This window comes from Perissodus microlepis, chromosome 18, assembly GCF_051167445.1.
Source record: "Perissodus microlepis isolate ML-2025 ecotype Zambia chromosome 18, ASM5116744v1, whole genome shotgun sequence".
Taxonomy (NCBI): Eukaryota; Metazoa; Chordata; class Actinopteri; order Cichliformes; family Cichlidae; genus Perissodus; species Perissodus microlepis.
In genome coordinates, this window is record NC_140478.1 from 9,398,169 (window position 1) to 9,421,660 (window position 23,492).

The 23,492-nt window shown below is 41.9% G+C and overlaps 1 protein-coding gene across 3 annotated transcripts in view; it reads right to left on the reverse strand.

Annotated features, from left to right (window-relative positions):
- Positions 1 to 1,484: 1,484 nt before the first annotated feature.
- dab1b (DAB adaptor protein 1b) overlaps positions 1,485 to 23,492 on the reverse strand; it is a 52,751-nt gene continuing 30,743 nt past the window's right edge. For 2 of the 3 annotated variants that reach the window (XM_084911439.1, XM_084911440.1), the window contains exons 3-15: positions 21,069 to 21,208; positions 17,287 to 17,385; positions 15,380 to 15,511; positions 14,048 to 14,167; positions 13,492 to 13,530; positions 10,816 to 10,881; positions 9,582 to 9,641; positions 7,559 to 7,606; positions 7,237 to 7,345; positions 5,647 to 6,285; positions 4,035 to 4,162; positions 3,526 to 3,610; positions 1,485 to 3,175 (exon numbers count right to left, since the gene is read on the reverse strand). In XM_084911439.1, the coding sequence (XP_084767565.1) occupies positions 3,539 to 3,610; positions 4,035 to 4,162; positions 5,647 to 6,285; positions 7,237 to 7,345; positions 7,559 to 7,606; positions 9,582 to 9,641; positions 10,816 to 10,881; positions 13,492 to 13,530; positions 14,048 to 14,167; positions 15,380 to 15,511; positions 17,287 to 17,385; positions 21,069 to 21,208 (1,652 nt within the window). In that variant the 3' untranslated portion in view covers positions 1,485 to 3,175; positions 3,526 to 3,538. The remainder of the gene's footprint in view (positions 3,176 to 3,525; positions 3,611 to 4,034; positions 4,163 to 5,646; positions 6,286 to 7,236; positions 7,346 to 7,558; positions 7,607 to 9,581; positions 9,642 to 10,815; positions 10,882 to 13,491; positions 13,531 to 14,047; positions 14,168 to 15,379; positions 15,512 to 17,286; positions 17,386 to 21,068; positions 21,209 to 23,492) is intronic. The other variant, XM_084911441.1, reaches the window with a different exon arrangement.

Below are 23,492 nucleotides of genomic sequence, written 5' to 3' on the forward strand. Positions count from 1 at the left end.
ATACCTCAAGTTTACTTAAACATTATAGAATTTGCAGAGCTTGCAGGTTTGGTCAGCCCAAATTATATGGATGTATTTTTAGTTTTCATAAACCTTAGTCTGTATAATCTGTAGGAATCAATGAATCTGGATGCCTATAAAGTATTTCCATTAAAATATGCCAGTGGTGAAATATTAAGAGTTTGTAATGAAGAAAATCCCAGCAAAGTCATTTGAATCATGTTTCCCTACGTGTGACCTTTAAGCTTTATTTATCTTGACTGGTTTGCGGGATTTCACAGAATGACACAACCACAGGAGTCAGCTGTACTTAGTGAAAAGCAATGAAAGTAAAGAAACTGCCATTGCTCACACTGAGTCTGCAACGGCTGCTTTGTCATGTTATACATTCAAAATTTAGGCTTCTGCTTTGTAAAGATAGTAGTGGTAGAAGCTAAGTCATATGCAGACATTTAAGTACAGTACTAAAGTATATACACTCCTGTGCAAAAGTCTTGAGCCACCCCTAATTTCTTTCTATTTTGTTTTGAAGGAGTCAGACTTTGTTGTAATGTTTTAAAGTGGTCTTGAGCGATAGTTCTCCAGGCTTTCCAAAGGTCTTTCAAAGTTCTTCTTTCTCCTCATTTTCAGTCCAGTCCATGTTTCTGGCCATTTTTCCAGGAATGTTTTCTGTTTGTTTGTTGAGCCACTAACACTGACCTATTACTCATTCAAACTGGGCTAGAATAACAAAACCTAGCAAATTAAATAGTGTCTTTAGACATTTTCTTACATTGGTTACTTTTCCACTTATTTCCAGTCCTGTCTATGTACCTGATCATTTTCACACCAGTGGCTTTGTTGTCGTTGTTGTTAAACCACTTAAGACTGACCTATGGATATTTCAATGCATTTAAATGATATTTTGTTCCCATTTCTTTAGTTGCATCTATGAAAAATGCCAAAGTACAGTTTTACAGACATACTTTTGCACCAATAAGGAGCAGCAAAAAATGGCACATCTTAGCTTAGCATGGTGTGCAGTGTGTCATTCAAAAATCTGAGGAAACTGGACAAATAGAAGACAGAAGAAAGTGACGAACAGTATCTGAAAGTCACGCTGGGGGAAAAATCCCGGAAAGACCCGACACATGTCCTGACAGACGCATTTGAATCTTCAGCTGATTTATTTACTGTTCATTGAATTTTAATTAGAAATGGCCTCAGTGGGAGGGTGGCTGTCAGGAAGCCGTTATTAACGAAGGGAAACAAGGAGAAAAAACTCGGATACACCAAACTGCACAATAGCAATTTTTTGATTTGTCACTAAAACAGTCACCACTTTTCGAAAAGCAGATGACAATGAGTTTTTTGCAGATTCAGCAAAGGGTTTTCCCCTCTAAAATACTTGCTTAAATATGGATGAATCTGTAAAAATCTGGAGATGTAATTTTTCATACACATACACACACACTAAAAAAAAAAAAAAACAGCAAAGGCGAAGGTGGGAATCACATGGTATTTTATTTGTGACTGAACAGTGGCATGGGTACAGTGTATGGGGGAAGTCATAGACGTACAAAAGTCCTTTTTTTTTCCTTTTTCATGACAATTCTTAATTCCATAAATAAAATTTACAAAATATTTTGGGACTATTTCTCATTTTTCTTACACAAGCAGGGGTACAGTTACCATTTGTTTTTGTAAGTCTAGCAGTTAATAGTGATATCTCTATTGTTCATATTATATAAAGTTGCCTGTCTTTTCAACCGTCTTACTTCAGTGGAGCAGACCTACAGTATGCCTAAGTGCTTTGTCACAACAATGACCTGCTTACTGTATACACCGACAAATGAAAAAGAAAACGATAAAAGACGATAAAAAGAAACGCGATAAGGCATCGAAACGCTATCGACCGTCTCCGAGCTTGGCGTGATCGAGCCACGTCAGTGCAGGATGAGTTGATTCTGCTCGCCTATTAAACCAGAGATACGGTTAGATGACAGGCAAAGTGTAAACAACGTGACCTCAGTTGGAAATGTCAAATATCTAAAAAGCAAAGCGTCCTATCACTACAACAAAAAAGAAAAAGCGGTTGTCGTTTCGGCCCCGTCGCTCGTGTCATTTTTCAAGTTCAAAATGAGCAAAAACTGGGTCTAGTAGTTTTTTTTTATTTTATTTTTAATGACAATGTAACACAGATTCACAGTTCATTTCTCACTAACTGAACAGAAGACAGTTTTTGAAATTTAAAAAAAGAAAAGAAAAAGGCGAAACAAATGTCCAGATGTCAAAAAAAGAAAAAAAAGAAGAAGGAGGTGCTGGTAGGGCATTGTTTGAGAGAAACACAGGTAGTTGGCATCCAAGACGCAGAGAGCTATCTTATGGCACAGAGGCTCGGGTGTGGGGGAGTGGGAAGATTCTTATTTACAAAATAGATGTTTGGCAAATCTTGATTTCCATGCTGATGCCTCAGAGTCATGTGGATATCTGCAGTGACTCAGCGTCATCAACCGAGAATTCACAGCTTATAAAATAAGAACAAAAATGAAATAACCTTTCCTTTTTAAAAAAATTTGTTGCAGGCCTAGAAGGAAGCTGCGGAGATCAGCTCTACTCACAGCCGAGTCCGCTGAACCCACGTTAGGTCTGTTCATGCAAATGGCTGAGTCGGTGGAGCGACGCTATGAGAACATTTGGCAAATCTTCCTGCTGTGCACAGTGTTTGCTGGTGGCAGCTGACGAACTTGAAGGTCAACCGCATCCAGTAGGACGCTGCTCCTCTCTCTTTTCCAAAAAATAATTTGCATCATCAGTGTAACCATGTTGTTTTTTTCTTTTGTCTTTTACATCATTGCAGATATAAACTCATTAATCCAGAACAGGAGGACGCAATCACCCCCCGTTGTCAGTTTCGGTCAAAGATAAAAGGTCACTTCCTGGTTGAAAGGTCAATTGATTGGATGATGAAGCCAAAGTCTGGAGTACAGTACAGTACAGTAAGCGGCCTCTGGAGGAAAGCAGATCCTAGGATAGCCAGCTATTACATAACTGCCAAAATATCCTTTAAAGTTTGAAAAAAAAAAAACAGCAGTCTGTGTTTCAGGCTGTGAGATGCTGCTGCTCACAGTCGCTCATCTCTCTTTTCTTCTTTTTCTCGTGAGCTCATGTTTCGGCCTTTAGAGCTTCCATCACCCTAAAAGACAAACAGCAATAATTTCAAAATCACTTAGCAGCACTAGTGCTGTTACAACTTTCGTCACAAGGTGGCAACATTGTGCCTTCCTTATTTCTGGGACGACGCAGAGACCTGGAGGACAGAAACAGAATTTAAACCAAGGCCCTTTCTCAACTGGCCACTCATTCACACGGAAAAAGGAGATATACTGACAGGTGAAAATACAAGGATAATAAAAAGAGACAGAGAGAGGGAAGAGCGGGATGAGAGGAGCTGGGGAGAGAGGACCCAAATGCAACAATGTGAAGACAGCTGATATTTAACTGAGAAAATCAGAGAAAGAAGGAAACCATGAAATACCAACTCACTGTCTGATGTTCTCTAGCTGTCTTCCTGTGGACATGTCTGATCCTGTGGAGGATCAGCAGCTTCGCTGGGCACAACGGCAGAGCCCTGAGAGAGAAAACACAATAAAATTTCTCCTTTAGACGTGACATGTTTGTCAAGATCAGGCAATCCTCAGCTTGTTAAACCTCCTGCATTTCCCCCGAAAAACAGGAAAACATTTAGGAAAGTGACATCGAGTTTAATTACCTTGAAATTTTGCCTTATTATACATGATCTAATCAAAGCACTTAAATCATTTTTGACTTTTCGTGTTTAATTGACTTGACATTTTTCTAGAAAAAAGGTTAAACTCCCATCGAATTTGGTCATAATAACCACGACATTCTAATCTGCGTAATTACATGTTACATAATTGAGAATAGGTCACCCATGTGGCAGTAATGGATTGTAGCATCATGCTAGTCAGCTGTTCTATGAAAAATCTATGAATCTAAATGACTGACATGACCCCCAGAGGGGCCGTCCTCACCGATTGTTCCTCCTTAGCGTTGCTGGAGTTGCCCTCAGGGTCAACAGGGGAGTGATCTGTGGGTGGGTCACTGCCTTGGGAAGGGGGGCAGTCTGAAGATGAGCTCTGCTGTGGGGCTGGAGTGGATGCTAAGGAAAAGAACATAATCATAAAGATGAAAGAAAAATATTCACAGAACACAGTAAAAGGACTTATAGATGGATTTTGTGCTAATCTGCTCTGTGAGTATTCTGGCATCGTGGCTGGTAGCATGGATGTACTTATAGGGAAGCAGTAAGTTTAAAACTATGACCTTTATTGCTTGTCATCACCTATCCTTTTTATCTAATGTACTTGACATTCTATAAAACTAAGGACAACCCTTTTTATTTTCTTAAGGTTAACAGAGTTTTTCGGTTAAAGCTGTAAAGACACAAGGCAATATGTACAGACATGCTAGTAGTTTTGTGGCATTATGTAGGCCAGCGGTCCCCAACTCCCGGGCCTCGGACCGGTACCGGTCCGTGAGTCGTTTGGTACCGGGCCGCGAGAGTTGAGGCTCAGGTGTGAAATGTATGGTTTTCAGGGGTTTTATCGGTTTTTAAGCGTTATTTTGTTATCGTTTTTATCGTTAACTCGGTTTTCCTTGGTCTTTTCACGTGTGTTATGAATAAATTTTCTTTTTTTCGGTACCGGTACTAGTTTTATTTTGTTGTATTTATCCGCGACACCTTAAAGGCCGGTCCATGACAATATTGTTGGGCATAAACCGGTCCGTGGCGCAAAAAAGGTTGGAGACCGCTGATGTAGGCTATATAAAACTGAGGCGAATGCTAATGTCTGCATGCATCAAAACCATAAACTTATGTTCCCTGTTCAATATCATCTGTACTAGACTGTGCCTATTTTGATTTTTTATACGAACCCCCTGACATTGTGTTTGCTATTTTGTATTTGTATATCTGTATTTTGTGCTTTGTCAATAAAACGTATTCAAAAAAAAAAAAAAAAAGTCTGCATGCTAATATATTAGCTTTTTGATTTTTAGCAGGTGTACAGCAATGTTAGTGTGCTAACATTTGCTCATTAGACCAGTTGCTAATTGCTAATTAATTAGCTAATTAAGTAGCTGGTTGCTAATTAGCCTGGGTGTTGATTTGTACCACAGTGAATATAAAACATGTACAAGTGTTTTGTACATTTTGGTCATATTATGTTACAAAATGTACAATTATATGTGGTATTTTCATTGATTAATGACTTGCGATTGACAAGTTCTTAGCTAATGTTAGCCAAGTCATAGCAGCCAGTTTTTTTTAAAATTACATGTATTAAAACTATATGCATGTAACTTATTTTAAGGTAGTACATATAATTGTTACAATAATATAAGTAACTAAAAACATTTCACACGCCTGGTGGATTTAGAAAATACTTCTATTCAGTCATTCTCTATGGAGGAATATCTGCACAGAACTAAATCAAACATTTGTAAGCCCACTGTTGTCCAAAGTGTTGACCTTTTTCAAAAGGGGATCGAGAAGATGAAAAAATGCATTGAGCTAGTCATATAAAGTGGCACAGATGCTGGTTTGAGTAATTATGCAGAAGGTAAATAATATAAAACACTTACGAGACTCAGTAGACGGTGAAGTCGATGTACCTGGGCTCAGAGTCATCCTAGAGAGATCAAGGTCGCTACAGCTCCCTTCTTCTTCCTGGGTCGCAGCAGCTGGAGGTGGCAGGAGCTGACTGCAGGCCAGTGTGTCCGGTACACTCATGAGGCCTGGGGTGCCGCACCTGCTCACCCCTGCTGATACAGCACCAGGTTCTACTGATACAGCTGCTCCCGATGTAGAAGGACCCTCACCTGCATCTGAGTCGAGGCCTTCTTTACCCAGGCTGAGCTGCTTTTGGAGCAGGGTGGGGTCGGCCGTATGCTGGGGGCTGGTGATGGCTGAGGACGGGGCTGATAGGTCGCAGGCCTGGGGGCACATTGTGGTTATGGGTACTAAGCCCTGGAGCATGGCGGCCGGGATGGCGTGGCCCCCCACGCCCACTGTCTGGGCCGGCATGTAGGCTGCCATAGCTGCCCACTGCTGCTGTGTAGCAGGGAAAATGTTGGCCTGGCTCCAGATGACCGGCTGACCACTGGGGAGGACCTGAGCCACCTGCAGAGGTGCCTGCACAGGGAAGGCCAGAGTCTGAGCCTGGGCAGGAAATGGCTGCTGAGCCCACTGTGCTGCCTGCACAGGGCCCATGGTCATATAACCTGAAACAGGAACAAGAGTGACAGAGAAAAGAAAAGGAAACGATTAAAGGTCTCCGTGGTTACCAATTTAGTGCACATTATTAAAATGACAGATACTCATCTATAAATACTTCCAATCTTTAAAAATGAGTTATTTAACTCTGAACATAAGAGCAAAAGAGATGCACTTGAGGAGATCATTCTTTTTACAGTCTTAGATTCACAGGGACTTTTCTTGTCGACCTCATTTTGACACTATAATCTTTCCCAATCATATTTTTGTCACATTTATGCTATTATTTGTGATAGTACAGTCACAAACTTGTTTGAAAATGGTTTGCTGCTGTAGTGCTCCAAGTCATCAGAATGACTTAAATTTCATTTTTCCTTCTTACTCTTTAAATCTTACTGTGAATGAAACCAAGTCAAAATCGGACAGATGGCTGGCTATAAATGTATATTAGGGAACATACAGAGGTACAATCAGTGTACAATCCAGTTGGAAACCAGTGCTGCACATGTAGTATAAATAAGAACTACAACAATGTTCCTGCATGAGGCCTGCTGACTTCATATTATAAGCGCTGTTATCTTAGACAGACACACTGTGAAAAGAATGATTGTGAAGGTTGTTGTTTCTTGCATCTAAAAGGATGTTGCTCTTCAGCGAGCTGCTGTTTAAATGATATATCTTTTTTTTCTTCAGTTTTATACGATGCCAGTTGTTTCAGTAAAGTATGCAAAAATCACTGTAGTGGTCCTTCAAGTAACACCACTTTGCTGTATCTCACCACAGGTTTACAGCCTAATTAAACTGCATCTCTGTGTGCGGTCCTTAAATTCGCTCACTGCTAAATCTTGGCAAGATTTTTCATGAACCGAACATCAAAGAGCCACGTCGCCACCGGCGTTCTTTCTTTTTTTTCTCGCATTGTGGAAAACGATGAAGCGTTTCAGCCTGGGTATGGATACCTGATGGCACAGAGGTGGGGCTGAAGGGGGCGTACAGCTCAGCAGGAGTGTGTTGCTGCTGGCGGCTGCTCCTGCTAGGGTCCAGTGTGTTGGCAGGTGATGGGGGCATCTGGGAGGAAATGCATACACACACACAGACACACACGCACAGATGTCACCGTGCTATCAAAGTCACCTAAAAGTCACAATATCTTTGGCTGCAGTGTCTGCCACATATTCAGGTCATTTAGATCTCATTAAATAACCTAATGAAATTAAATGACATTACATGTTGGAGCTAAAAAAAAAAAAAAAAAAAGAGGGTTTGTGTTATAGTACTCACCGAAGGAGGAGTTGACATGTCGCCGAAAAGATCAAAGTGGTTGATATTCTGTCAGTCAAACCGAGGAATGAGGGAGAGAGAAAGACAAAGGCCAGTGATACATCACGCAAATGAGACTTGCACAACCATGAAGCCTTAAATTCATCTCCGGATAGGGTACGGTGGTTGCATGGGTGGGTAGGTGCGGGGAAGTGAATGTTACTCACAAAGGCAGTTTGTGCCGCGGATGGCAAGAAACAACTGTCCCCTCGATTCATTATCAGAAAATGGATCTAAAATGAATCTTTCGTAGCTCGCTATAATTGAGTGGGTAAAAGGCTATTCAGCCCTGTAAAGCAGACTCTGATTAGATATTCTTATGTGCGCCAATCAAGAGCCCCCCCCCCACTCCTCCCATGAGAGCTCGGGCTGCTTTATCATGCTGATTTCCCTCTGTGAGCACATACACGGGGGGACTGTGTTTATATCATCAAATGAATGAAGGAAGAAGCTCCTGGAACCACCCGACCGAGGCAATGAGGCCACCTCACCCTATAGGCAGATGTGACCCCTACTCTAGTCCCCTCTGTCCTCCACTCACACTACTTAAAGGAGAGGAGACCTAGCTATGGGAGAGACTATGAGATGGCTAGGTTGCGTGAAATGTCTCTGAGGGGAGGGGGGGCCATGCACAAGCAGACAATGATTCACCATAAAATGCACAAAAACACACAGGATTTACATGCTGTAAAAGAAACAGACAAACACACAAACACAACGTGGTCAAACTAAAGAAAGGAAAAGGGGGAGGAATCACAGCAATCCACGTTGCTGCGGACAGGGCGTTTATGTCCTCCTCCGATAAGCTGGGACATAACCGATTGTAACTGCATTTCGAAACCATCGAGGGGGACAGAATGAGTCAGAATTTGGAGTGAGGTAAACACTGTACACAGAGATCTCTGCCCGCCGGCACCGACACACATCAGGGGAGCTCGAGGCTCTCAGAAAGCTCCAACTGAATGAACAGACAAGCAGTAACACTTAGAGATATGGAAGCGCTGCTACTTAATATACTGGCATGGGCTGTTCAGGTGAGATAGCAACAGGGGCTGGGACAGTTTATCTGTCTGATAGGCTGAGCAACAAGCACAGAAACAGCGAGGAGAAGGAGGAGAAGAAGAGCACTTTGCCGCAGCTGTTTTCAGAGGTTACATGGAGGTTCTTACTGGGTTAATGCTTGACAAAATTGGTTTGAATAAATGTTTTTTATCCTTTACAAGCGACTTGAGAGATGTAACAGCGTAGTCACTGCATGGCGGTGAAGAACTCATAAAGCCTAGCAAGATGAGATGAAATATATTTTCAGTTAGATGACATGGCAGGGGGATGGGGGTCAAAAGTGCATTTCTTTTTATGCTGTTCTCTGGTCAGATGCTATTTGTTAAAGTAAAGCTTTTATGAGTGTTTGGCGGCCTTGGATAGTATGTAACTGCGACTACACCTCATGCAGCTCAACCCGACACCCACCCCCACCTACAAACCTCTCGTCCTCGACCTCTGAGGAAGATGAAGCAGCCACTCCTTTGTTTATCTAATCAGCCCCCTGCACCAGTCAGTTGGGACCAGCAAACAGACTCTTTGTCTTGACATGAATCAGATTGTGCAAAGATTCAGATTTGGGCTAAGAGACCCGTCCTCTAACGTTGTGTGAAATTGCTGACATGCATGCTTTTGGTTGACAAATCAATTAGTTTCGATTCTTTAAGCATGCTTATCGTGATCAGTAGCTTTGTTGTCACAGAAAAAAAACAGACGCAGACACACACATACACCCCTGTGTGACTCGTCCTTGTCTCGAGAAGTTTGTTTTTAAAAGCCTGTCGGCTGTAATTCATAACTGAAACCATTAGATAACAGCAGATTAAATTACTAGAAATGGATGGTGGCTTAAGGCACTTCCTTCAAGAGCATCTTAAAGAGAGGTTTGCAAGTAGAAAAATAGGAAAAGTAAATAATAATTCGAAAAAAACAAAACACCTACAGTCATGAAATGGCGTTTTGGGACATCATAGATCCCTTCCTTCTGCTGACTGGTTGGGACCTGCATTGGATTGGAGGTCGAGTCAAACGTAAGTCACATTCAACACCTTTTTTTTTCTTGGCTGAGTATTTAAGAACAAGAACTTACAAGAGCTGAAACATGTCTGAATCAATTTCTATCTGGGCCATTTATTTAGATGCGTTTTCATCGTTTAGCGCAATAGGATTATGCAGATTTTAAAGTTGCGGCACCGAATCAATTCTACTTAAATCAATATCGATTGCAAACAGTGCCTGAGAAAGGTGTGTGCTGGGCTCGTGAGTATTTGTTAATCAGCAACAGCACATCTCAACTAGTTTATCTGGCTATATATAAAGAAAAAAACCTCCTGAGCTCTGGCCTGTTCTGTTTATTTCGTTCACAATTATCCAAATCTGTTGCTCTTAAACTCATCTGTCACACCCCCCACTCCTCCACGCTCCTTCGACTGGTTAACTTTTGGTTACGTTTTTTCCCCAAGCCTATTGATCTTGTTTCACTCTGAGATCAAATGGCATGGCAAGTGATTAATCTCTCACTCTCTCTGCATCTTTCATCTTCAGAAGAAGGCAAGATACAGAGAGGCAAAAAGAGGAGGAGGAAGAGAAGAGAGGGCGAAAGAGAAGGGAGGCTGGGGAATTGGATTAAACCATACGCCAGCTCCCTGGAGTCCTAGTTGGAGCTTCAAATGGTCTAAAACCAAAAGGTCATCGTATTGGATATATAAAAGCAGAATGTTATACAGGCTGTGGGTGAACTATTCAGACTAAACAACTGACCTTGACTCTGACATCATTTTTTTAACGTAAAGCTGATGCCTTTTCAATGCCAGCATCTTTAAAGTTACAGCCCTCGAGATTTTCAACATTATTCATCATCTTTATGACACTTTTCAGCGTTAGCCTTTACCATTTAGTAGATATCATTGTTTGCAAGGTAACCATCTTTAATATGATCTGCTGGTGCTCATCGTGTAATGATATTCAGCATGAAAGTTTTTTTTTGTTTGCATTAAATTTTCCAGAATTTCCTCGTCAGGAACATTAGCTTGATGTACTTGATGTACTTATGAAAGTTTGGCATTTTTTTAATTCTTTAAGATGTGCTACGAAGTTATAATATTAGTACTGTTTGTATTATCTATCACAGGGTATGAAGAGGGAAGAAGAATGGGGGGCAATGTTTGTCTTTGTACCTGATAAACGCTCTCCTCTGACTGGGGGCCACGGAGGGGTTCGTGTCCAGCCTCAAACACTATGTACTAAAGAACAGAAGTAGTGGGCAAGGCGTATAGGTGCAGAGAATAATGAGATGGAAGAGAGAGAACAGAGAGAGACAGATTGGTATATAAAACAGAAAGACAGAGGTAGTGAAACATGACAAGAATACATGAAAGCACACAGGAGTGAGGATGGCGTCAAGTGGGAAATGAAATGAGATAGGAATATGAAGTTTATAAAAAATAGGGCATGGGAAAAAGGAATGGGGAGGATGAAAGGAGGAAGAAAAAAAGAGTGAGGTGTGAAGAGGAAAGAGCACAAGTATAACAGGTCAGGCAATAGTTCAAGGCAGTGTAGAGGTTTTAGCTTGAGGTCTTACTTCAACCTCAGAAATGCTCCACCTCTTCCAGAGAAAACAGACCTACTGGTCTGAATATTTTCTTTGAGATCCTTTAATGAAGTCTTAAAATCTGTCATTAATTCCTTTAAAGTTTAAGAAGTGTTTCACATCTTGGGACATGTGCTTAGTCATCTTGCGTGTAGAGTAAGATGAGAGAACTGCTACTTTATCACACTGGCAATCGTAAATACTTAGCTGAAACCAGCTAATTGGCTTATCATATAGACCAGAAAAGAGCTAGCCAGGCAACAAGCACATTAATTAATGATATAAGTTATATAGTATGTATTATATCAATTACTGAATTATAAAAAAAAATCTAGGATTTTTTTTGGTTGACAGAACCTCAAGAAAGTTAGCACAGTTAGCGAAGAGGAAAAATTAGCAAAATGTCATTTTTACCCTTTTGATTTTTCCAAGGACTAAAAACACAAAATTTACTTTTTTAAAAGGGAGCTTAAGAGGTGCTAGTAAGCTTAATTTATTTTCTTTAGACCCAGCCAGGTTGTTAGGCTAGCTATTAGTTCTTTATGCTTGTAGTTCCATGTTTGGGTACTGTTTTCAGACCATAGGCAGGATAACACATGGATGTATCCTCTGAATCTGAGAAGCCAGTGGAAGTGCTCAAAGCTACATTCTATCAGAAGGCCACCAGATGGCTGTGGTTGCAAAAAGACTACAGAGCCTATATTGGCTTCTCATGTGATTTCAAGCCCACAATGCTCGAAAGTGATGTTGAACCTACAGGACATGAAACCATTGGTCGTGAGAGAAAAAGCAACTTCAACAAAAGCAACATCAAACCCCAGCTAGCAGGTTTTCCTCTTGTAAACAGTAACCCTACAGTGAGACCAAAATGGCCAACAAGTTAAGTCATTAGCTGTTATGCGCCGGCAAAGTCTTTCCTGATGACATTATGGGCTGAGTCGCTCATTTCAGGTCATATTGGTTATACTATGTTTCAGAATGGAGGACAATCAGTATTGTTTTTATTGGCCAATGACTTACAAGTTTTTTTGGCCAGTGAGCGAGCAGGTTCACAATGAGACCTGCCCCTCTTGTCATATGGTTGTTAGTGGGTTTTTTTTAAACCAATATCGTGATGGTGAGAACACCAACCTCGAGGCTTCAAAACCAAGGGCCAGATTAACTAAATGGGCACAATGCCCAAATAGCATTTATAGGTGTGCTTAGTTGTTCAGGTGATTTACAAAAGTTGCGCTGCTCTCTAAACCCAGTCAGTTGATTTCAATATCAAGCACAAAAATAAGATGTGCTTTGTTTGGCATTAAATATTAGCACACTTAGCAATAATTTGCATGTCACAAACATTAATACATCATTTTGTGCACTTGATTTAAATATTTGTGTCCCTATATTTTGCATCTTGAGAACTACATGTGCAACAAGTATAGTTCCCACCTCTTGCACGCAATCTTGTCACTGTGATGTCTTTGTAAATGCCAACAGTACCTTTTGTTTTTACGCCTAAACCCAATTTGTGCTGGCACAACGCATTCGTAAAACTGATCCTAAGACTTTAGGAACCAATGAATGAAGTCATGTTTGCTAAGTCTAGCTTTTACACTGTCTGTGATACAGACATGAGAGTTGCACTGGTCCACTTATCTAACTCTTCGCAAGAAATCAATTAAGCATGTTTCCCCAGATGTCAAACAGTTCCTTCTGGGAGCAGGCTGGAGTTTTGTCAACCAACATCAACATAAAAAATTGAAAGCTGCAAATGGAATGATCATACGTGAAAACATATTTGAAGAGCAAAGAACAGAGGTGAACTGGGAGGTGGTTGGACGTATCACTGAACATAGCATTCAGAGTAAGAGTTAGTGTTGTCTGTATTCAGTGTGAGCAAACACAGAGAAAAAAAAATGTTGAGCCAAATAAATGCACAGGGCAAAAGGGACGGGAATAACAACCAGTCAAGGGGAGGGGGGCATGTCTTTGGAAGAAATCAGAACATTGACACAGATCAACTGAAAAAATATGGTTTTACAACACTGCACTGGCAAATGGGTGTTGAATGGTTGAACAAAACTGTCCACTAGATGGTCTACTGTGTATTACTGGAATGGTGCAATATTTATGAATCATTAATTCAAGCATGTCAGTGGCTGATATAAATTAAGGATTATTTGTTTATATATTTATTCCAAGCTTAAAAAGTGAAAACAGCTAGAAAGCATCAAAGTCAGCAGTGTTTAGCTCCCGCTCTGAGTGCCTACGGACCTACCTGGTAAACTGGATCATCTACTTCATCTTCCAGGATAGTCTGTGTGTGCGGAACAGAAGGCAGATGACACATTTTGTTTTTCAGTCTCATTAAAGAATAAATTGAGAGAAGATGATAAAAAAAACCCCATCACCACCAGCAACAACAACAAAAAATACACTCATCGCAGCGTGACATTTCCTGCAAGCAGGCACAATTATAGACTGACAGCACGTTGCTTTTTAATCAAACAGTAATTTGGCACATCACAGACAAAACAACACATATTTCCTAGAAGTGACAGTAATAATAATAATTATAATAATGATAAAATCAAACCAGCAAAACCTGTTGCTTTTCCATTGTAGTTAGATATTCAGAACAGAAATCAATGGTCCAGACAAACACACAAAACAGCGTCGCACTTTAAAGGAAGCTCCAACGTGTTAAGATATTTGTTGTGTGAATGAATTGCAGGCAGAGTTATAACGTGTGATCTCACCTCCGAATTAGAAATGAAACTGAGTGGAAAACAACAAAAAAAGAAAATGCAAAGACTTCACACAGGAAATCCTACCTGGTACACTGCCTGCTCACACTGTTTGTCCTTCTGGGCCTTCTTCTCCATCTCCTCCCGCTGTTTTATATCGTAGATGAGTGTGAAGAGGTCACGCAGGTCAATGATGAGAGGCTCCGCCTGGATGAGAGAATTGGAATATGATGGTGAAGGACTGAATTAAGAAAAGGTTAGCAATAGATGGTATATAATCAAAGTATCACCTCTCTCTCTATATCTATCTATCTATCTCTCTCTCTCTCTCTCTCTCTCTCTATATATATATATATCTATATCTATATATATCTATATCTATATCTATATATATATATAGATATATATATATATATATATATCTATATATATATATAGATATATATATATATATATATATATATATATATATATATATATATATATATATATATATATATAGATAGATATATATATATATATATATATATACATACATACATATATGTATACTATAGTACTAATAGTACTCCATCATCCATAACTGACGGACAGGAAGCAGCATGTGAGGCTGGGAAAGAATGTCTCAGACTCCCGGACCATCAGCACCGGCTCCCCTCAGGGCTGTGTTCTTTCTCCTCTGCTCTTCTCCCTGTACACTAACTGCTGCATCTCCACCCACCAGTCTGTCAAGCTAATCAAGTTTGCAGATGACACCACCGTTATTGGACTCATCTTGGACGGGGATGAGTCTGCCTACAGGAGGGAGGTTGAACGTCTGGTGTCCTGGTGCAGCCACAACAACCTGGTGCTGAATGCCCAGAAGACAGTGGAGATTGTTGTGGACTTCAGGAAGCACACAGCCCCACTCCCCCCCATCATCCCCATCATCGCACCAGAACCTCTCGCCATAAGAACAGTTTCTTCCCCTCTGCTGTTGGACTCATGAACAATAACCGTATGACTGTTCCCACCACTAACACATGACCCTACACTGTGTTCACTGCATCCTTCCATGTTTGCACTGATCACCACCTGCACTCATGTATATATCTAGCTACTTAGCACTTTTAATTTTAATTTTTATGTTTATTTAAGCGTTATCTGACAGTATGTTTTGCCGCAGCAATTTCCTAATGTTGTAAACCTGCTCAACATTTGGCAATAAAACCCTTTCTGATTCTGATTCTGATTACTAGAAGAAATTGTTTTACTTAAAATATGAAATACACTGTTCATAATCTGAGAACTTAAACAGGGTTGTAGGCAAGTTAATCAACTAACATGTCAGAGTCAAAGTCAACCTTATTCTCTTTTCTGCCAAATGTAAAGAACATGACTCAGAATTAAAATATTCGTCAAGTGGGGAAAAGTACTCACAGACTGCGCGGTCTTGATGGCCACAAACCTGTGGTGGCCCTCCTTCCCACAGACATAGCCAAAGGCGCGATGGTCCCGGGTGTCCTTGGCAATGTAGCTGATCTCATGGACTGAGTGGTGATGAAGGAGCACCTTGATGGCAAAAAAAGATGAAAGTGTTAGCTAAAACTAAACAAAAAAAAGGTATTCTGTTTCACGTGTCCTATTTGTCTTCTTCTACTTTAAGATGCAGAAATGAAAACCTGATGTATGATTTAAAATCCTCCCTTAGAAAAAACAGACCACAGTACTGTAAACTGTGCTGGGAGACAAAGTAGGTCAAAGCTACTTAAAACATCTTTGCATATTGTTGAGCCAAATGCAACACAACACAGAGTGTGCTTCAAAGAGTGCTCTCATCTCTGCATATAACTTTATGGATAATGTAGCTACAGAACTAGCATTCATTAAAGATATAAACCAGTGGCATGATTTTAGCTTTGTGCTGTTTTGTGATATCAGCAACACTCGAGTTGCCGTTCGACGAAAAAACACCAAATTAGCAAGCAAGAGATATTAGCAGTTGCAAAACTATACTTTGGGTTGTAAGTATATAGGAGTAACTCAGCTCTTCACACCCATCTGCTTCCTCCTCTCTTAGAAGATATGTGCTTAGACACCAGGAAGGAGCGTTTGTTTGAATATTAGCCGATATTCTGCGCCATGTGTCGCCGGTAATGCCTCAGATTAATGTAAAATACAAAACTAATACGACTCGAGCACTCAATTCAGTGGCGAATCACATCAGCTTTACATGAAGCATTTCCATCTAAACGCTCACTGACACAGCCTGTGCTCTAGCGATCCCCATTTCCACCTAAATAAGTCAAGAGGGGTATTAAGTGTGGAGTGTTATTTACTGCCAGTAATCAGTAAATAAAAAGAGGAGCATTAGGGGGCATGATTTCCGAGCAACAAATGAGCATGTCAAAAAGCTGGTGAGCTGCGCGGGTCGCGGCAGGAGGCTTAATGCTCTTTTTCATTAGAGGCGAAAGACGTACTACTATCACCACCAGTCACATTGAAAAGAGATATTATCAAAAAGATGAGGGGCTTTTTTGTTTGGTGGGGTGAGGGGTAGGCTGTTGGTGGTCGGGCGGGAGCTGGCAGCCACGGGACGAGCGCTGTTGCATAATTATCAGTTTAGCTCTAATGACAGCTGAGGTGGAGCCGGCGGTGTAATTAGCATTAGCGGCAATGATCATTAAGGGGTGGAACTGAGTGCTAATTATCGGTTAGCGCTGATGAGCAGAGTGGGCCTATCTAGCCAACACTACGCCGCGGGACGGGGGAGAAGCGAGCCCCTTGATCATCCTGTAATGGAACAGCAGGCCTCTGAGTCCGCCGGGTGGGGGTGGAAGCCAGGATGCAGGCGGAAACAGTCCATTTCATATCATCGCCATAACACTGCTCACTGCACTATCATTAGCACACAGACAGGGCCTGAGTGATCCTAAGTAGGTCCTGCAGCACTCCCCTAATCGCACTGGAGTAAACCACTTGGCTTTGGGTTGTATAGCAAATGCAAGGCCCACAATCCAGTGCTGTCAAGTTTAACTTTTAAGGGCTAAAGGGCAAACTGTCCTGTATGAATCATGCTATTTCGTGATTTCTGTTGACATTTGGAGAAGAGATTGAAATATGGTCAACGCACTGAAAGATGTGTTACAGGTAATGCAGCTGCAAGAATATGTCAACTGTGGGAGTCAGGCTTATAAGATGGCGGCCCGAGCAGCCGTTGTGAACTGAGCCGTACGAGCGTCTGCCCTCTGGATGTCCTGCATTGTAGGTTCACGGTACAGCAGCTGGCACAGAGGTTGGCAGTGCAGCCCTGTCAAACCGGGCCTATTCGCTAATGTGATACTCACCCCTGATCTTTCACAGTAAATCTTGATCCCGCCGAAAGAGACCGTCAAGAAGACTCTCTGCTTGTGCTCCCCTTTGGAACGTGCCGAGGAAGCCATTCCCTGCAGGAGATTAAAGGGAACGACATGAGGAGATAAAAGGAGATGATGAAGCCTTCCTCTATTCCGACTCAGGTGAGTGTGGCAGTGGGAGATGTGGGGTAGAGATTGGGGGCAGGGTGACAGGAGTTACATAAAGTGTGATAGGACAGGATGTTCTTTCATGTGCTCTTTTTTTTTTCTTGAAGCTTCACTCTCAGAGGAATTCACACATCGCCTTGTGCAGCGAGTTATATTATTATTGCCATTTCCCCCTTTAGAACCATTTTTCTCTCCCTTTTTTTGTGCTGCACCTCAACGTGGCAATACACAAGTGCTAGCTAACAACAATAAGGTGAGATCTGCTGACAGAACGGATCGCGCCGCTGACCGACGTCAGCTCGCTTCGGCAACTTCACATAGTGCTGACTGAACACCCAATCCAGCCTTTGAAGTATGTTTTTCCCATGGATCTCACCAGCTCCTTTTTCCTCATATTCTCAGCTCTGATAAAGAAAACAATTAAAATTTCCACCGTGTTCCCTTTGATGCGACCTGTGTGCTTGACATGTCTTTCACAGAACAACGCCTGGGAGAAAATAGAAGAGAGGAGAAGAGGAAAGATGAGATAAGGATAGAAAAAGCTTGCCTTCTGCGCTCAGTATGTCTGGAAAAACTGCATCAATGCTATTCAATCACAATGGCAATCGCAAGGTAAAGACTCTACAATAACACAGAGAAAACCCCAACAATCAGATGGGCCCCTATGAGTAAGCACTTGGCAACAGTGGGAAGGAAAAACTCCCTTTTAACGGGAAGAAACCTTCGGCAGAACCAGGCTCGGAGCAGGGGAGCCATCTGCTACGACTGGTGGGGCATGTGAGGGGGAGGAGAAGTTCTTTGAAAGCCTACCTGATAACACAACCACAAACCCTGACTCGCAGTAATCACCTTCGAGCTAGCTTTAAATAACTATACAGTAAAAAGCTGAAGGAATAACAGTACATAAAGGAGGAGGGCGAAGGATAAAGAGCAGAACAAGCAACAGGAGCAGGAAAGAGATAAAGCAAATGAGAAAGAGGCGGGTGGGCAGGAGAGTCAATGGATGTTGTCAATCAGTCATCGGCATCCCCATTTGGCGGATTAGTCCGCACAGCAGTGAACGGCAGCTCAATAGAGACCTGTACCCCCTCTCTATCCCCTGTCCAGATAATAGCAGTTCTGTATCGACTGCTCCATTGACTGTAACTGGCTGGGAGCTGGTGACTACCGGAGTCATATGGAGGGCACTGCAGAAATGTCTGATCAAAGCAGTGAAAAAGTTGCTTTATTAGAAGTACTGTATCATTTGAAAAGGGTATGGGCAATGAGAGGTTTTGCCTTCTGGCTATACTGCTTTTCCAATGGGGCTTCCCACACATTTAAGCTCTAGGAAAGTCATTGAGAATATGCATTTACAGTTCATCTGCTTATCCTGTAGCCAATTACTGCAGTGATGCTTGCGCGCTGCTTCTTTGCACAACTGATAAATATCACTTGCCAGGCATTTGTCTTATTCCTTTAATGTAAAACCAGAGCCTTTATGATACAGGTTTACATTAAAACGGTCTATTTGCAGTACACCTCAATAGAGTACATTGTCTTTGTCTCTGAGAAGCCAGGTTTTATTCATCAATTTTGTATAAGACCATTACCAAAGATAAGAATCACATCAGAGGTGTGAATCTTAAAATCATCAGGCAGTTCAAAATGCTTCCCCCAAAACAGATCACTGTAATTGCCAAATTCAAAGAAACAGCAACTTTCAGCGCTAAAAACAGACAAGAAGCCAATGAAATGATACCAAAAACGAAACTTCTTCAAACAGAACTCATGGCTCGATAGTGAATCAGTCCCCAAAGACATTAATATTGTCCAAAAATGCCACACTTTGAAGCAAAATAATACTGCATTTCCAGTCTTCTATAAGATTTTCTTTTGTCTCTTTCAAATATCTTATTACCTTATTTCACCCGGTATAGTTATTGTGCATGGGAAGAATTGTAAATAACTCTTCTAATTTGTGGCCATTTTGAATGGCAGGTGGACAGACAGCTGCTGCTGCAAGCTGTCTGCCAGGCTTCAGCTCAGCTAATATACAACACTGAACTGGACCTCTCAACTGCATTTCTGGTGTTGATACTTTCTGAGATATTTTTCAATCTAATTATCTGACCAAAAAGGATGGCTTGCTGAAATGTTAAGAGTACTAAGAGCCCATCTGAAGAGTCTTTGCTCCACTTTTACTGAGCTAAATTATAATTTTTTGATTTAACCTTATTTTAATTGGCAGATACCCAAGTCTGTGTGATGCACATAGATAACCAAGCTAGCGTCAGCTAATAGCCACTACAACTCATGTGATAATAATCACTTTTTCTGGCTGCAAACAAATAAATAAACAAAAAACAACAACAACAGGAGCCACAAAAGCTAAAGCTGTCCACGGTCTAAAAATTCAAAACAAAGCTGAAAAATAAAATAGATCTGATTTAAGCATCTGATTATAATGATAGACATGATTTACTCTGTACTCTGTCTCTATTACTATGTCTTTTACATGAAATTAAATCGACAAACCTAAACAGAGGCAGCATTTTCACCAATCTGTCTATCCAACATGTGCAGGCTCATCACTTAGAGGAGAGAAGCTCATGAAAGGTGACTTAATAGAGGTAATTCCTTTTAAGTAGAAGTTCATACATCAAACTGTCTCCTTCCTATCATAATCCTCGCTGCCCTTCATACCTGTTTGTTGTTGCTTCTTGTGTCCCACACCCTCCCCTTCATTTCCCTCACTCCTGCTGCGCTCTCCTCTTGCTTGCAGGTGGGGGGGATTTCAGCCCCGGAGCTGCCCCTGATCCCCAATAACGCCTTCTCCACAGCCCCACCATTTACCTTACTTCTCTGACACTTTTTCCCATTTAAAAATAATAGAAACAACTCACAGATTATGTAGTAAGTTCAAGAATACCCAACTCGTTCATCCACCACTTTTTATGCAGGCATTTTCTGACTCTCTCTGTCTCTGGGGCTGAATTTGATCTAGTTTACTTTCAATATTTTGCAAGGAAAACTAGCTGAAGTATTATCTGGGTCATGTTATCGCAGTTTGCATATGTGCCACAAGTGTAACATCATGAAATTGGTTGTAAAAATAGAGTGTGAGTGACACGAGAAAACATACAGGAGACAGATCGGGGTGGGGGGATGGGATGGTTACTCTCCTCGCACATGCGGAAAAGTGAAAATTCTCTTATTTAACTGATATACTGATTTAAGTATTTCTCAGAATAGGGAGCCAGTTTGCCTCGGAGGTAAAGAAAAAACAAAGACATATGAATATATGCGAAGTGCTTTGAGCAACACTAAAAATAAAGCAGCCTATTAAAATAAAGTACAAAGCTGCTTCCATTTTGCACAAGCCAACCTTACAGTAGCTTTCTATAGGACACTGTGGAATAATAAGGCTGGACTTTCATTTGTTCCATCTGGTCAGTTCAAACCTTCAGTGAGTCATACACAGGATAAGACAAGCTCCTGTGATTCATTCAACAACAGACAACACAGCCATGTCTGAGCATGCTTTTTCCAAATCTGACTGAGATGACTGAAGATGCTCAGTGATGTCCACACAGACTCAGACACACACACACACAAGTCTGCACCTTCAGCTTCATCATGGAGTCCTGGCACAGCTTGTCCCCGCGTGCGGCTGTCACCTCATCAATCCCAATCAGCTTGGCCTTGTAACGCACGCCATCTCCGCGGAAACGCTTAATAAGCCCCGCCTCACTGCGGTCCTGACCTGCAGAGGAAGAGAAAGAGAAACAGACAAGAGTCGGAGAAATAAGAACGAGAGAGTGATTACAGGAAATGAGGACGTGTGAGCTCAACTGAATTGAACACGTTTGGTATCGTGCCCGTCTCGAGGGTACGTGGGCTTCTGCGCGCGGTGTCTGTGCGTAGGTGCGTGCGTATTTGCGCGTGTGTCTCTTTGCTCCGGTGTTAATATTTATGGAATAGGAAACGCAGAAAGAATAGAAAATTAGCAGGGGCGCGCAAAGATGGAAAGAAAATTGAACTTGAAATTGAAAATGAAGTTGGATAAAGCCGGCGCACTAAATGAGAAAACAACTGGATCATCAAAAACAGTCAGCGCCACAGTCACCTGTCGCAGAGCATTGTAGGGCATTCACACACAAAGGCAGGACTGAAGGGAGGGGGTGCTTACTCCAGTGTTGCTACCCATGGCTGGAGTTCCCATGGGTGCTATTGGTAGCGACAAACCAGCCTGAATGGCTCCTATTGAGAGGAATCTTCTCGGTCCAGCGCTCACCCACAATCCACCCAAGCCCTCTCTGTGTGATGGATGTAGGGTGGTGGCAAGAAGGTGGCGGGCTGATGGTGTGAGCCGCTGGGGGCAGTGGGGGGTGTTCACGTGTGTGTCTGGATGGCCTCAGGCTTTATACTGTCATCCCCTCCCCTCCTTGTTCCTGATTATTCTGTCTCTCCAGCCACCCTGACATCTCCTTGATACCGACACCTTTCTCATTTTGTCTCATCGCTCGCTGTTTTGATTATGTGGGTTCAAGCCTCAAGCGTTATCTCGTAGGTCTACATTGTATAACCTGTGCGGGCTTTGTCACTCGCAAAACACCGGCTCCCTGCAGCAGTCGCACAAAGAGATAGTAGGGATTTCGAATCAAGGTCACCGGCACCTTGGAGAATTTAACAGTTTCAAGTCTCTTCCTCATTCAAATCTAGGTCAGGAGACCATGCAGTACATCAGTTAGCAGCACATTAAAGGGGCTGGCTAAGCTGTGGGCGACAACGAGACAAGGTGTAACATCCTTAACAGAGGCTGTCAGGCTGTGCTCCAAAGTCACATTTATGCCAAAATCAGCTTATTCCACCCAGAAATGCCATTGCCTGCCACATCTAACCAAATTCCCGTCTTCCGTTTCTGCAATTTCCAAGTCAAAACCAAAAAGGAAAAATTGGAAACAACGGAAAAGGGCAGATTAAGAAGCGTCTCTCTCCCCACCCACCACCCCATCTTAGTGAAATGTAAGTGCTTGTCTTGGCTGTGCACACTTCTTCACTAATTCATGAGGGCACAATTCTCTAAAAGGGGGAAGGGCTTGAGGATGCTAAAGTCATTAAAGTCTCTAAGCAAGCGACTGTCAAATCTGGGTCTAATTTAGACTTATTTCACTGCCAGAGGAGTTACACAGCTAATGGGCACATCTGAACATCAACCGCAGCGTGTGAAGAAACGGACGCTCAGATTTAGTGACGAACTCCCTAAAAATACGAACTGTAGCCACACGTGTGCTATTTGCTAAATCCCGTAAGGTAATTATCGTTGCTCACAAAGCGACCACAGTTTGTTCGCGCAGTATTATGCATTCCACCCTGATTTTACTGACTCATATACTCTGTAATGTAATGTAAAATACATGCTGCTCCAGATGCATTTTAAATACAATCGGTCCAATTCAGTGCAACTCTCTCAGATGAGCTGTAACCAAATGCCTTGTGCCATTTGTTTCTTTACATACCGCATACGGCCCTCCTCACACTTCAGGAAGGATTTAGAGATTTATGCACAGATCCTCAAAAAAAAAAAATAGGCCTTGCATACCAAATGAGAGTCTTGAGTCAGGGGCATAACTTGTTCACTACGTGCTCTGGGTTCAGATCCAGATTAGCGAGTGTGCTGTATTTGAAAACTAAAGAGCTGAGGGGCATGTTGTTTCATGTTGTTACACACTGTAAGAGAGGAGAAGCGAGGTGTGTGTGTGTATGGGTTCGTGACGGAGGTGACACATATTCCTCTGGCTTTCTGGATTTACAATTACCCAAGGTTGAATGGTCCTCACAATGATTCTGGCCCGTAAGGCTGATGCTCATAATTTTTCTGACAGTGGATTGCCTGAAGTATTGTGTGCTGTTTGTCTCTATGTGTCCTGGTGCCTGGTGGTCTGAAGTGCATGTGTCCAGGGTTAAAATTTAGACCTCGTCTCCTGCTTCCCAATATTTCCGAAATCCCTTGTTTCTCAGTAGTCTTACAAAGATTTGATTTTTTT